This window comes from Charadrius vociferus, unplaced genomic scaffold (assembly GCF_000708025.1).
Source record: "Charadrius vociferus isolate BGI_N301 unplaced genomic scaffold, ASM70802v2 scaffold13, whole genome shotgun sequence".
Taxonomy (NCBI): Eukaryota; Metazoa; Chordata; class Aves; order Charadriiformes; family Charadriidae; genus Charadrius; species Charadrius vociferus.
This window is the reverse complement of record NW_009647763.1, coordinates 1,848,749-1,863,264: the sequence shown is the minus strand read 5'-3', so window position 1 is coordinate 1,863,264 and position 14,516 is coordinate 1,848,749. Positions and strand designations below refer to the sequence as shown.

The 14,516-nt window shown below is 43.5% G+C and overlaps 1 protein-coding gene across 1 annotated transcript in view; it reads left to right on the top strand.

The window, feature by feature from the left end:
- The first annotated feature begins 3,380 nt into the window (after positions 1–3,380).
- The window catches only part of NHSL1 (NHS-like 1), a 107,556-nt gene continuing 96,420 nt past the window's right edge, over positions 3,381–14,516 (top strand). Inside the window, 1 exon segment of the mRNA XM_009882295.1 lies at positions 3,381–3,585. Within this exon segment, the coding sequence (XP_009880597.1) occupies positions 3,381–3,585 (205 nt within the window).

The following is a 14,516-nucleotide window of genomic DNA, read 5'->3' as shown; positions in this document are numbered from 1 at the left end:
ATGCAGTGGCTGTGAGCCACGTATGTGTGTTTGCTTAAAAACTTTTAGAGAATTCTTTGACAATCAGGTTGTGATAGATGGTAAAAATCCTGATGGCATATGAGGCTATGCATATTTGCTCTTGTTCACCTCTAAAAACACAAAAAAGGGCGGGTGGGAGGAACCAGTTTAGCTTTCTACTTCAAACCCAGGGTTTCTTGTTCTGTGATTCTTTCATGTTATTTTACTGAGACGACCGAAAAACAACGTCTTAATCTTTACATGTGTAACCTGGAAAATGTGAAGCCTATTTACTTGTATGATGACTTCATAAGGGAGAAAATAGGTTGGAAAACGATCTAAGCTTATTAGAAGCGTACCTTGTTTCTCTTAAATGGCTTTGTAAAGTGTTTTACAAAATTAAATTTAATCCTCTGAAGTGTGTCAGGTGCTAAAATTTCCAACTCCTTGGCCTTGCGTTTTGGCTACTGATTAAAGTGTGGATTAACCTGCAATTCCATTGGTCTTAATGCCTCAATATGTATTGTTTTTTCAAACGGTAATTGATGTATTCTCTTGATCTTAGGAAATTTACTTTTGATCTAAATGTGCAACAAGGTACGCTGATACTAAGCTTCTTGTCACCTACAAATAGAAAGCATTCCGTGGTAATGACAGTATCATGATGGATCTTTTCCTGCAAGGAAATATAATAATAATACCAAATTCTGAACACGAAGTGTTGCACCACTTTGTATTTACACTAACAGTGGAAATGTTATGGTCAGTCACCCTCAGCAATGTTCTCGCCCTTGCATCGTCAAGTTGTGACTCAGCACCGTGATACAAAGGCAGAGCTCCCGACAGGTCAGGGAAGTTCTTAAAATCAAATTGCTGCCAAGGCTCTGGGCAGGTCTATGGGATTTTACCTCGGCATTTTGGGTTAACCTGAAAGGGTTTTCTTCTTGTCGCTTTCTCTGATCTTCTGTTTCTAAGAAGGACAGTGTAGAGAAGATGACTGTGATTCTGCAGTTCCTACCAGGGTTTTTATACATCTGGCTCTGTGTAATTTAGCCAGTAATAGCTGTGGTAGTTTACAGTGCTCTGTATTTTGCGGTACTGGCAATTCCAAATGTTTGTTCTTTCTCAAAAGAAACATTAAGTTGGGTTCAAGCATGTTCTTTGATTTTTACATTAAATCCTGCTTATTTGAACGTGGACTGCCCCAAAATGGATATTCCAGTGTTTGGGTCTCGAGGTCTATGTCACCCCACAGCCTCAAAATCTTCATTTAAACAAACGGTCCAAAGAATAAAAGCAAAACAAAGCCCCCAAACCCTGCCCAAGTCTATTGCCTTATCCAGGATGGGGAGTGGTGTCTTTTTGAGACAAAACCCTCCAAATTAGAAGGACTTGATGACATAGTGATAAAAGCAAATGTTAGCAGTGCGTGCTCCCATTCACGCACCCCCCAGCCCCCCCTCCAACCCCACTACACCACCACTGACTTTGGGAAGTGGTGGAAGACCCGTCTATGTACATGTGCATTACCTCGCTGGGCGAGCTCAATTTAAATGCAGCCTATTAAATTATTTACAGAAGACAGTTGGCCAACCCATTGTGCTGTGTTCGTAGGAGCCAAAGGTCACTTTTGGTGTGCCTGGTTGATTCATAGGGTAATCTGATACAGTACTTAGCTTTTTGCCTCCCAGTCAGTGGGTTAAACCTTATCCTCTTATATTATGAGTCAGAGAACCATAAGTTTCAGAAAAAGCCGGAGCCTTTGTTTTTAATGCTTTTGGAGAGGCTGTGCAGCAGAATGCAGAGGGCTACAAGAGCATCTGCCAGGGGGTCGGGGCATGTTCTGCAATAGTGTAAATCTGACTGACAGCTTGAGAGCGAAACACTGTACCCTTGTTTTCTTAAGCTGCTTGTCCTTTTGCTAACATCATCTGCAGCCATGAGGATGTTAAGGCATTATTGCTTATTCTTCAGATAGGTGGCACTTTTGGAGGTTTTGGTTTTGTTTTTGTTTTTTCTCTGGGTTCCTCACTGCCAGCATCTCCTTGAGGAGATTATTTTATTGGGTATGTCATACGTTCAATCCTATTCTTTTGCTGTAAGATACAACCTTGTGTAGTTTTGTCAACATACATCTTGGGTGACAAATCCCATCAAAACCCACAAGTGTTGGGGTGCCTTGGTAGTGCCAACTTCTGTCTACTTCAAAATGCTGCCTTTGCCTCTCCCCCTTCCAGGCTTACTCCCTCCTGGAAGCAGCACTGGTGTTGGCATGCAGGGCAAGCAATTGGCATCACAGCAGCTTTCCGTAGTGCCTGACTTTCTAAAACCTTCACACCATGGCAGGCTTTTTCCAGCTGCTAGTTTAAAGAGAAGGTGGCAGAACATAGGACGGCTGAGAGTGAAACCTGTTTTGTGAGCTGCAGTCACACCAGTGGGAGTCTGGTCACTCTAAGTGTCTGCTCATGCACCAATTTTGTTTGTGTTTACGCACTTATACTTAATTTCTTTTTAAATGTACCACCAGTTACAGGGGCACTGATGTTTTCAGCCCACTGTTCAGGATGCTCGTGGCGTTGACAAGCTCCAGAATTTAATTTTTCTTCTCTCTGTGTCCGCAGAGGTGCACAAGTGCTTTTCTATTTCTGCACGCAGGGTTCAGAAGTTTGCGCTGCCACTGAGCTGGCTGAGGAAAGGAGGAGTTTTGCTTCTGTGGTCGTGCTTTTAGGAGAGCGAGCCTATCGTATTTCACTCTAATCCTAAGCGATAGCCACGCAGTCTGTTTTATTGTTAGGAGAGCCTTCCTGGAGCTCCTCCACCAGGCTTTTCACTACGGGGAGATCAGGGCACTCAGGATGGGGAGGCACAAGTGTGGTCAGTCCGTCGTCCCTCCTGAGCTGTGCCATGCTGGGGTGTGATGATCCCTGCCTGCTCTTCCCTCCTCGTGGGGTGTTTTTGATGAGCCAGAAGAGAGGACAGAATCGCATGCATGCTCCCGGGGAGCGATGCCAGGGAGAAGAGTGGAGCTACACTTTTTGCTGTTGAGTGGAGAATGGGGAAAACACGTGCCTTAGTGCGATACGCTGCTCAGCCGTTACATGCTTCTCTGAGCTGCTGCAAGGTGCCACTTTTTGCTGCTTTTCTCCCCTTTGTTTTCTTTGGCAGCTCCCTAAGCGCTGGATCAAAACAGCTTCAGGGGAGCTGCGCTGGCACGGTGACCTACCTCCATACTGGTGCTGGCTTAAATACAGCGAGAAGAAACCTGGACGGAAGTCGTATTGAAATTGTTTAGCCTTCCACAAAAAGCACTGAGAAAGGGGACGGGAACGATTTCAGAAAGGTCTGCTTGGAACCAAGGCCAGTAGCTGGCTTAAAAGAAAATGAAAAAGGAGTGTGTTTCCAGATCTTTCAAACTCAAACAAAACCCAGGCTCCCTCTCGCGCGCTGTAAGCTGGATAAATTTCTCCTCCTTGTCAAGACAGACAAAGAGATTGTTTCGCAGCGATGGTGAACTCTCCTCCATGTGCCTGCAGCAGGTAGATGAGGATGACGAGAACTGGACCTACAGGAGCCAGCAGAGAAAAGGTGACTCGCTTTCTCTTTAACCCTTGTGATTGCTGCTGCCGTGTCAGCCCCTGGTCCGTGCTGTTGTTGTCCAACTGCTCGGGTCCTCTTGGGAGCCCGGAGCCATGCGGGAGCCGCAGGTGGGGTAGGAGGAGGAGGGCAGCACAAAAGCCTCGGTGCAGCACCGCCTTGCCAAGTTTTCTTGGGTTAAAACTGTGAAAGCTTATAGTAATCAACAGGAAAAACCTTTAATTTCCCATCTGGGCAACATAAAGGTACTGACTCTGTGGTGTGTAGGTAAGTCTTGTTTATGCTTCTTGTAGCCAGTAGTCACTCTGGGCAGATCCTTTGGGCAGGTGCTGCAGGAATCTCTCCTCTCTCTGTGGTACCAAAAGCTGTTTAAGACTCCACTTCTAACAGACAGGATGGCTTTTGGATAATTGCCTCATGGTCCTGCTGGAAAATTTTAAGTGTTTTTTGTTTTAGAGAGCAGATTGGGAAGACATCCCAGATGCAAAATAAAAGGGATGAAGGGATGGTGATGGGAATTGCTCCACAGAGAAGAGGAAGGAGATCTAGGATGCTAGATAGGCAGCTCTGAAGGAACCTTTGAAATACTCAAACCTGAAGTATATTTTATATGAAACTTTTAAAAAGTACTTCTATTTTTTTGTGTTGGGTTTGTTGGTTTTTTGGTTTTTTTTGAGTGGCGTTTGTCAGATACTTATTCAAGCATATCTCATGTTTATCATAAATCAAAATAAATTTCAGAACTTTGCTTCTCTGAGATGGTGAGCTACCATTACCACTGCATTTACTGGCTGGTAGGCAGTAGTGCGAGTGGATAAAAATACTTGATGAAGTTGATTTAGTTGTAATTTCTTCAGTGCTGCCAGAGCACTAGTTTGTTAATGGGTAGTGTAAGGTTGACTCAATTCTGCTGTAAGGTCACTTTTGTAAGAGCAGGCAGGTTTTTCAAGGACATTTGAACTTCAAAGGGATTTTTATTTCTTTTCGTTTCTGGGAGCAGTTAATAGCTATTTCACCTGAATTTCAGTTCCAAGTCAGAATAAACTGTGGCTTCAGTAAATGGTTTGGATGCAGGAACACTAACACAGGATGTATATGCTTGTGCGTTGCTCCCAGCACGCTAGGAGACGATTTTAATCTGTGCTTTGAAGATTGTTTTTTTAACCCGTTTCGCTGCTGGAAAACTTATACAAAGGGAGTTTGCATTTGCAACCGGTGACTGATTTTTACTTTTGGTTGTTGGCATGTTGGTATTGCACAACACTGTCAGATACACTTCTTAACGCCCGTGCTGTGCATCAGAAGAACCACGCAGTCCTGCTGCTGATCGTTACGTAGCTTCCATAAAATTTCTCATGCTGCCTTCCTTAGCCCACGCTCCCGCCACAAGGCAGAGATGGGAAAGGAAGCTTTACTGATGGATTAATGTTGTATTAATTTTTCTGAGTGATTTACATAAAGAGCCCTTTGTACATGCTGGAGGGGGGGAGGGCAGAATTCCTCCCGTAATTGGGCAGCAAGCTATGAAAGCCTCCCTGCCTGCCTATAGCGGAGATGACAATACATCATTTTTGAAAGGAAGGTGGAGGGAGGTATAGATTGCATAGGGCTTATTTCCCCATCGCAGGGTACAATTTGATTCAACTTGTAAAATCTGCCTGCATCATAAATCTAACTGTGCACTTCTGTCTGAGCAGGATCCTCTGCTTGGAGGGAGCTGACAAACTGGCAGGGGATGCCAGGGCTGAAGGGAGTTTGGGTTGTGTACTCGGGCAGGAGAAACTTGTCATGGCTGCAAGTGTTTCACCCAGGGTTGCGAGTCAGGCTTGCACAGTGTCGGAGCAGTTTGAGTATCAGTACCTGGCTGAGTCGTCATCTTGGGTTTGTGTTCAAAGGCAAAATGTGTGATAAATGAATACTCGTGTTCTCGAATTAGCTTGCTCCGTTGGACTGTTGCCTTACTGCTTGCCAGACTTTATAAAACGGAGGGCTCAAAACAATATTGTCTTTGGTGCTTGAGTTAACCACATCACTTAAAATTAACGCAGGCTAGAAAGAAATGGGATGCACAGCAGGCTGGAAGCATGGCTAGTTTTATGTAGAAAAACAGACTATTTATTTAAAATTAGCTGAAAAACTATTAAAGTTTCAGTTATCAAAATAATTTTGCTTCCAGTTCTTTCTCCCTCAGGTAAATTGTTAAAAAGGTAAGCCTGACAAATCACTGACTCTATTACCTTTTTCTTCTCCTTAACTGTACATGTACAGACAGGAGTGTTAACAGAAATTGGAAATGAAGGAATTGTTGGTTTTCTTCCTGAGCTGTTTCTCTTCCTGTCTTTATAAACCTCTTATTCTTTTGCCGCTTCACTGCTCTTCCCGTCTCATATTGCATTCCCACGAGGCTGCTAGGTGACAGGCACAAGGCGGCATGTGTTGCCTGGTATTTCACCAGCAAAGTGGCTAATCTGCATTGGCTGCAAACGGGAACTTGCAAACAGTAGCGAGCAGCGAGATTGGTTGGATTTGCCAGTTTAAAAGGAGCAAGAAAAACAAAAAGTAAATGTGAACGAGGAACCTGGGGCACACCCTGATGTCCTGGGCAGCTGAGCTCTGTTTGTGTGGAAGTCAGGTCGGGGGCTGCTGCTTGGCTCTTCATTTTTGGAAGGTAGACGGTAGTGCAGAGCATTTTGGAACTGGTAGCACCAATTAGACTTCACATCTGATAAAGCAGTTACTAAAAGAGATGGTAAAAGTTGATAGTAAAATAAAGGTTTGTTGTTTGAAGTGTTTCTTGCTCAGCCCTCTTCCTCCCCAGTCAGCTGGAGGACCTTTGAAATGAGAGCACACTGTAACTCCTGTGTTTCTCTTCTTTAATCTGAATTCTTAGTTCAGATTTGTTACTTTCTGGGGTAGCAGAAGTTTCCTTGATTCTGGAGAGTGTGTGTGTGTGAAATGATATTTTTTTTATCCCCTATACATGCTCCAAGTGCCCTTTTTCTCTTGCTTAGGCACTCCTCATTCCTTTCTGTTACTGGCATTCCCAGCAGTTGCTCCAAGGGGAGAGGGCAGGCCAGCGTGGCCGGAGTTCATCCGAATTCATCCAGCCTGTTATGGACTGAGCCTGTGGAGTGGACTGTGCGTCAAGTGGCTGTGCGTGGGGTGTTGGGGCGGTGGTACCCAGGCACCTTTGCTGCTGACTGGGGTTGTCTGTCTCATCAAAGCCACCGGAGTAGCAGACACAGGCTTTCTGGGTTGTGTAGGTGCTCTGCTGCCAAGACTTGGTCAAGGCTTGTTCTGCTGAGCAGGGTCCCGTGGGCTCATGGGGCAGCTTTGCGAGGGCTCCGTAACTTGTGTGCACGAGGCATAACAGCCCGGTTTCCCTCACAGAAGATACCTGTGCCATGATGCCGTTGCTTTGAAGAGGCAGGTGTAGGACCAGTCAGACTTCGGGTTTTGTCCAAGCTTTTTGTTGGTAGACATTCTAGTTTTCATCTCGCTTTGCTCTTCTAATGGCATGGTTTGCTTCTGGTATGCTCAGCGGGGACCCAGGGAACAGCTTGATTTTTTTTTTTTTTTTCCCACAGTGTCTGAGCCTATAATTCTCAGCAAAAGCGGGGCTGGTTTGCCCACTCTTGAGTCCTGGAAAACCGAGCAGGTCTTGGTTTGGGGACTGTTCCCCGTGTCTTGGTGCGTTCCTGTGTGTGCCGGCGGTGCCGTGGTAAGTGTGTAAAATGGGCAGTGCACTGCTCCTGCCCCCAGGTACTTTCAGACTGAAGCTCACATTTTTTCCTTTAAAAAGCACATTATTGAAAGAACACTGTCAGAGTTATTCTTTGAAACTGAAGCGAAGGCGCTTGTGTGCGTGGCAAAGGGTTTCTGACATGTGGCAGCGTATAACAGTCATTCATGTGGGCCTGTGCTGCTTACTGTGAGTATGACATAGCAAGTTAACTTTGAATAGAGATAACACACAAGTCAGTTTATGGTACAGATCTCACCATATTTACTTTGACTTTGCAGAAAAGGAGATGAGTCACATTTCAGCATCAGAACATCTTAGTGAGTTTTGCTGACTGTTTTTTTTCTTTTTTTTCCTTGGTTTTTTTTTCCTTTCTTTCTTCCTTCCCATCAGTTTTGTGGTTTGGAAAAGGAGAGCAGCTCGAAGCAGTGCTGGCTTCATTGCTTGTCTTGCTGATCTCCTCACCATGCTGGCAGGGATGCAGAGAAAGGGAAGATGTTTCACTAGTGCGGTTAAATATGCCCGAGCTAGTGACCTTATTTCTCTTGTTATTTCCTTCAAACAGTGATCTTCTGGCCAGGTGTTGGAGAAGCACAATTAGCAGTCAGGTCCGGCCACAGGCATCAATACATGAAAGAAGTTTCTCCTTCTCCCCCAGCTCCTGCCCCTGCCTATTGCTCTGATTTTTTTACCCGCTGTCTCCATTTCACTTGGTTGCTTTCCAACCTTTCTGCATCACGAGAAAGTCAAAAGCCTTGGCAGCTTTTTATTGCAAGCTGTACTACCTGGAAAACTTTTTTTGGAGTCATTAGTCAGAGAAGCCTTGTTTCTTGGGTAACTGCAGTCTTTTAAAGACAGATCAAACCTGGTTCAAAAGGTGGCGGCCACTGGCTTTCTGCTGTCTGCTGGCCAAGTCTCGGTACTTAATATAAAAGTGTGTTGAATGCCCATTTTTCCTTGCAAAACCAGTCTAAATGTGAAACTTTATTTTAATGCTTAAAAGCCCTTTAAATTTGTAAGTAACTACTTATGGGCTCAGCCTTTCGTGTCCTTGTTGCATGTCTGATGGAGGTAATCCTGATGTCCTGATGACAACTCTTACCAAAACTGTCAGTTAACTTCCTAACAGCCCACTGCATATCACAGTCTGAGAATGTCACACTTACCAAGAGATTAAATTTCCACGAACTGAACAATGAATTTCTTCTGTCACAGTACCAGTATTGGCACTGCCTTATTATGTCAGTAAAAATTACATTCTTTAGCTATGCCTGTGCTATCTGTTGTTGGTTTAGACATATATCGCATAAGTTTGTTACTATCAGATCAGTTTTTCTTCACATTCCAGAGGCAGAGTCAGGCCTCAAGACCTTTGGTTTTTATAATACCGAGGAGTTTGTATTTTCAGTACTCCCTGTAGAAACTCAGTGTAGGGATTTGCAACTCTGATGAAGTAATGAGATGTAAGAGTGCTAAGAACTAGTAAGTCCCCATAAGCAAGATTGCTGAATCCAGACTTGCTGTTGCTATTCTAATGTAAAATCATTTAATGGGGCTTTTTTTCTGTATGTTTTTGCACAAGATCTTGTGTCCAAGGGGGGGAAAAGTCATGTCAGTCACTACATAGATAAGGGCCCATAAACCCGGAGGGAGCTGTTAGCGTTTGTAGAAGCAGTAGTGTGTGATGGATTGTAGTGTTGGGGCGTGTGTGTCTGTGAAAAGGATTCTTGAAGTTTTGGGCAAGTCCATAAATAATCATTTATGGAAACCTCAAAAAGCATTTTTGTAAGAGACTGGAATAACTCCAAAACAAATATTATATGTTTTATATACATTTTTGTGGAAGACTTCTTTCTGTTTTTTTTAAGAAACGAATGTTTTATAGACATGCAGTTTTGTATATGTGAGCACACATATACAAATCTAAATATTTAAGTGGAAAAAATAATGAGAGATTCAATACAAAGGCCAGTTTTCTGTCTTGTCATACTTTTTCCTTTTACACTTATACGCATTTGTAACAATTTGCCTATATGGTCAACTTTGCATCTTTTATTTGTGGTTGAAACTGTTGGATGTTGTGCTTTTATGGAAGCAGCCCTCAGCTGGGAACAGAGGTACTACTTAAATTACTGAGGCTGATGCTATTTGTCTTAGCATGTTTGTATTGTGGCACAGCGGAGGGTTCTGTAAAACTTCCATGATATACAGTGGCAATCAAAACTTTTCATGGTGGTAAAACAGCTGGAGACGGTTGAAAGCTCTGCATTTAACTACAACTTGAAGTAGTAACTTTTGTATGCTTGTACATAAATGCAAATTTAATCAAAACTTTGCCTTCTTTCCCATGTCTTCTGGTAAATATTGCCATAGATGGGTATCTGAAAGTGGGTTTGCAAAGCAAAAATTTGTGAGCTACAGAAACAAGTTTAAGTAAGAAATGTTGATGTGTATCACAGAATCATTTGTTCAAACCCACATCTCTACTTTTGCTTTATCAAAAAAAAACATGGATCCAGCCATCATGGCTATTCATTCTATAAAAACCCTTGCCAAATTCCAATCCTGTGCCATTTTTATAATACAAATAACTTTTATTAAAAAAAAAAATAAAATAGTTCTTTGTCATCTGATCAAAACCTTCCAAGTTAAAATAAAAAGAAGCAAAAAATAATTTGCTCTGACCTTAAACATTTGCTGCAGTCCTTCCCCCTTTCCTGGATGCTATCCCAGTGTGTCCATTCCTCTCCGGGAAGCAGTGGCTGGAAAACTGCAGTCTGTACTAAAGGACATCCAAGTTGATTTTTTTTTTTTTTTTTTTTTTTTTACAAGCAGTTGTGGCTGGTTTAACGGTCTATGTGCTGTCAGCTCCAAGAGCCGTAACTTTTTACTAACGTCAGTTCACTGTGTTGGAAAGGTCTTAATCTCTCAGGGGACTGTGGATTTTTTTTGTTATGATGAAGGAGTGGAAGGGAAGAGCACGCTTGTACAGCGTCACTGCGGGGAATCAAGATGTTAGAGCTGCTGTCTCAGAAGCGTGTCTCTGTTAGGTGAGGGGGAAGCCAGCCGCTGGTATTTGAGAACTGTGAATCTCCCCGGATTGCTGCTCCCGGGGCAGATGCCGCTTCCTTCTGGGCAGCTCTGTGCTGCTGTGAAGTGAGACCCTGACTGTTTTTACCTGCTGTAGCACACCTTGAATCTCTCTTGCGGAATGGTTCCAGTAAGGGGTTTTTTTTGGCTGGTCGCTGTAGAAGACCACAGTCTTGGGAAATGCAAACAAATTGAGTAGCACCTGACTTACCCACGTGTTTCCAAAGTTACCAGGACATGACAACCCAATTTGTCTTGCAATTTATCTGTACTTGATGTTTGGATTAGCAGTGTAGCTAGAGCAGTGCTCCCCACAGAATAGCATGTCCTTTGCCTGCTGCTTTGCAGCCATGAAGAAAGGCACAGGGTGCTGTGATTTTCCTTCTGAGCATTTGTAGTTTTGACCTTTACAAATGATTTCAAGTTGTATTTCATGACATATACACTTCTATATATTTCTATACAATTTATATACTTCTTCTTGTTCCCAGAATACTTCTTGTTCCCTCTGAAGTCCAGCTAATCCTTAGGCTGAAAACTTGGGGCAAATGTTTCCCCCTCAGTAGAGGGTCAAAACTGATGTCTCCTGACCTTCGCATTTTACTCTTAGTTAGCTGTATTTTATAAAGCAGACTGGATGCTTTCCCATGAGACATTGTATGCACTGTTCAAGCTGAAACAAAGCTCTGTATGTGCTTTCCTATGTACTGCTCATCAAATGAGAGAATACATGAAAATTTCTGTTTCCATGCAGTTGTTCGCCAACTATTTCCTGAATTGTCCCCTAAAACTGAGGGGACCCTTGTCTCCAGCGTGGTCATAGCTCACCATTCTGGCAAGGCATTGCAAATATTACAGCTACTTGTTTTTCTCCAATCTCCGTTACAAATGAAAAGAAAGTGAAGTTAAAGGTTAAGAATGTGGTTTAATGACTAAAGTTAATGAATTTTGCAGGAGTGTATTTAGCTACTATTACAATATTTGGAACAATTAAAAAGGGTAGATTTGACAGTTTGTAATTTAAACTGTGACATACATTTTACACTTGTCTTTTAGCTGCAGAATCTTAATAAAAATAAAGATATTAAACTCTAGGTTTTCCATCCACCTGTTTTTTAGCTGACATTTTCCTGTTAATTTATGTACTAGCCTCTCTTTCCCACTTGTAGTTAGAAACCCCTTTGTTGTCTTTTTCTTTTTTTCTGGGGCGTTGAAATGGAAACTCCGCTATAACCTTATTTGTAGTTTGTTGTTCCAAAGCCTGAGCTGAAGTGGCCTGTTAAAAATCTAAGGCTTAGGTGCTTATGGTGTCTATGCAAGGTGTATTTTCAGCATGTGAGCATGTATGTTGGACACATAAGGGTATGGTGTATTTTCCCTCTCAAGGAAAGGTAATTTATATGTACACCCTCTTCTGCTTCTAGAGCTTCCCTTACATATGGCATGGCAGCTTCTGCTTGGCACTGGATCTCCCTGGAGCAGATGGATTCCCTGGACATTGAGTCTCAATGAACTCGCAGTATACTGAAGGCAGTTATGAGCTGTGCATTAAATGCATTGCAACTGGTGTACCACTTGCCCATTCACTCGCAATGGAAAGATGTGAGAGGTGCATAGGCGGCTTTCAGTAAAGTTGCTCAGTTGTCAAATCAAACACCAAAGTAGAGGGATTGAGAGGGCTGCATCTTGCTTGAGAGTAGCTCAGAGATGTTAAATAGGAGTTATCCTCAGTTGCAGTTTCTCCGAGGTGACACAGGTCCATAACGAAAGTGCATGTGCATTTGTGTGAGTGTATATTGGAAGGGAGTGAGGAGGCAGAGATATGATGTCTCTTCCCACTTCTTACATGATCTGTGGGCCGTGTCCATTAACTGTGGTACAAGAAGCCGTGTTTGCCAGTTGGTCGGTCAGGTTTGATCGGACGGCTGCTGGAGGGAAGCACGGCTTGGCCTCCTCGCTGCTTCTCCCGGGAATGGCACCTGCCTGCCGGGCACCACGCAGCACATCCCCATCAGTTTGGTCCCATCAGACCCACTCCTATCGCCTGCTGCCTCACTTTCCTTTCGCTTGCTTGCATGTGTGAATTTTCTTTCTTCCCTGTGGCTTTGTTTTACTTTGCACATGCAGGTGTTTGCTCCCTAATGCAGTGGGGATGCTCACGGTTTACGTATTTGGCTTAATGCTCTGAATCACACTCTCGTAGGCACCTCACTAGTGACTACATTAATTAAAGAGGGAAGTATGGAAAAAACAGGCTCTTAATTTCGGTTCTGTCATTCATGCATAATTTCAATGCTTGAAATAGGTATTGAAACTAACAAATAGTGGAGGCTGTTGCCTTTTAGAAACTGAAATTTGTTTGCACTTGCTTGTAATTTCCATGGAGTCTTTTGTATCTGTTTTTCTCCCTTGTAGTCAAGACTGCTGAAGACCTGATGAGTAAGGGTGACTGATTACAGCGTACTGTACACTTACATGGAAACTTTCATCCAGGAGTTATTAACTTAATTTTATTAACCTTGAGTAATGCATGTAACGCCATATACGATAAATACCGCGTTTTCATTTCAGAATGAAAATGAGGTCATTGTGACATGCAGTGGCAGAATCAGGTATGAAATTATACATTTGACTTGTAGCCAACTTGACCTGGTTTTGCAAAGGGAGAAGACCCCCTGCGCTCAGCAGCACAACTCCTTCCGCCGGGGTGTGGGCTGCTCAGACCCTGGAGCTGGACCAACACCGAGGGGGCTGCAGCTCCGCCGCAGTCTCTGATGGATTGTGATCCAACTGGGACTCTGGGGAAGGCAGCAAATCTATTAAATTAATCAGGTCAAATGAGAAGTTACTTATTTTGTTCTCCCTACTCTGCGCTGACGCTTCTCACACACGTACTGGAGCCTCAGTGAAGAAGCAGTGGCATTTCTACCCCAGGGCTGATGACAGAAAACGCCTCGGGGCCGGCTCGGGTTTGTAGCGAGGAAAAAGCAAGAACAGGTGGGAATTCAGGGATATTTCCCATTGTAACACATAGGGGAAGCTGTAATAACCCACAAACCATCCTGTCACCCTGCTCTGTGCTTGGTTACTGATGAGAGCGTTGGTTCCATTTGCTACCTGAGGGCAAAGAATGCCCAAGTGCCAGTTCTTGTCATTCGTTTTCAAGGGCTTGGGTGTATTTTGGCCCATAGCTTTAAATCAAAAGAGAACTGTTTAAAGTACTGCTGATTTCAGCTCAGTATTTCAGTGAACTATTTCTGGTCTGGTAGATGCGCATTTTGATGATGCGAATGAAGGCGGCTCCCAGTTAGTACTGGTGGTGTGCCTGCAGCATTGTACCCCTTAGGTCAGGAGAGAAACTGATTTTTTCTGTTTATTTCTTTGTATTTGTCTGGTGTGTGTCAGCCTTGGGGAGTTTTTTCCATAAAAGACCATTACTCTGTGTTTGGTGCCAATGTGCCATAATTGTGCACGTTTCGTGAAACAACCTGTTCTTTTCTTCTCCTCCGTGTGGGGCGGTGCATAACGGTGCAGTTGTCTTTGTTCTTCTGACCCTTTAAAGTGTGATTTGCCTTCTAGCCTAAAATCAGGGTGATTAACGGGGTAGGGTAATGCAGGTGTCCTTCCTGCCGCCTGTGATTTTGATATTCCCTGTTACCCAAAGGCAGCCTCAGAGCATTCCTCAATGGCTTCTTGTTACCAGGGCTAGTGAAATACTGATGGCATCAGTCAGAAGGAGCAAGAACGTGTCAGCCTGTGGTACACCTGCGGTGATTTTCTAGAGCAGTGCACAGGTGACTGGGCAAATGAAAGTGCCTGCAAGGGGCATTTATGTTTTGTTTTAATACTAAACATTATCGATAAAGCCCTGTTACATCCATTAATCAAAGACAATTTGGCACGCAACCCTAGCAGAACAATGACCTTTTTATTTAGGAGCAGGTCTTTTAGCAGCGGATTGAAATTACTGGCTTGCCTGTTGTTTTTCCAGGCTTTTTCTTCAGAATTTCTACTCTAGCCTCTCTTTAAATATAGGACCGTCAGTCACTGTTTTGGTATAATTAGTTTTCTCCTTGTCATGTGGTAAGCC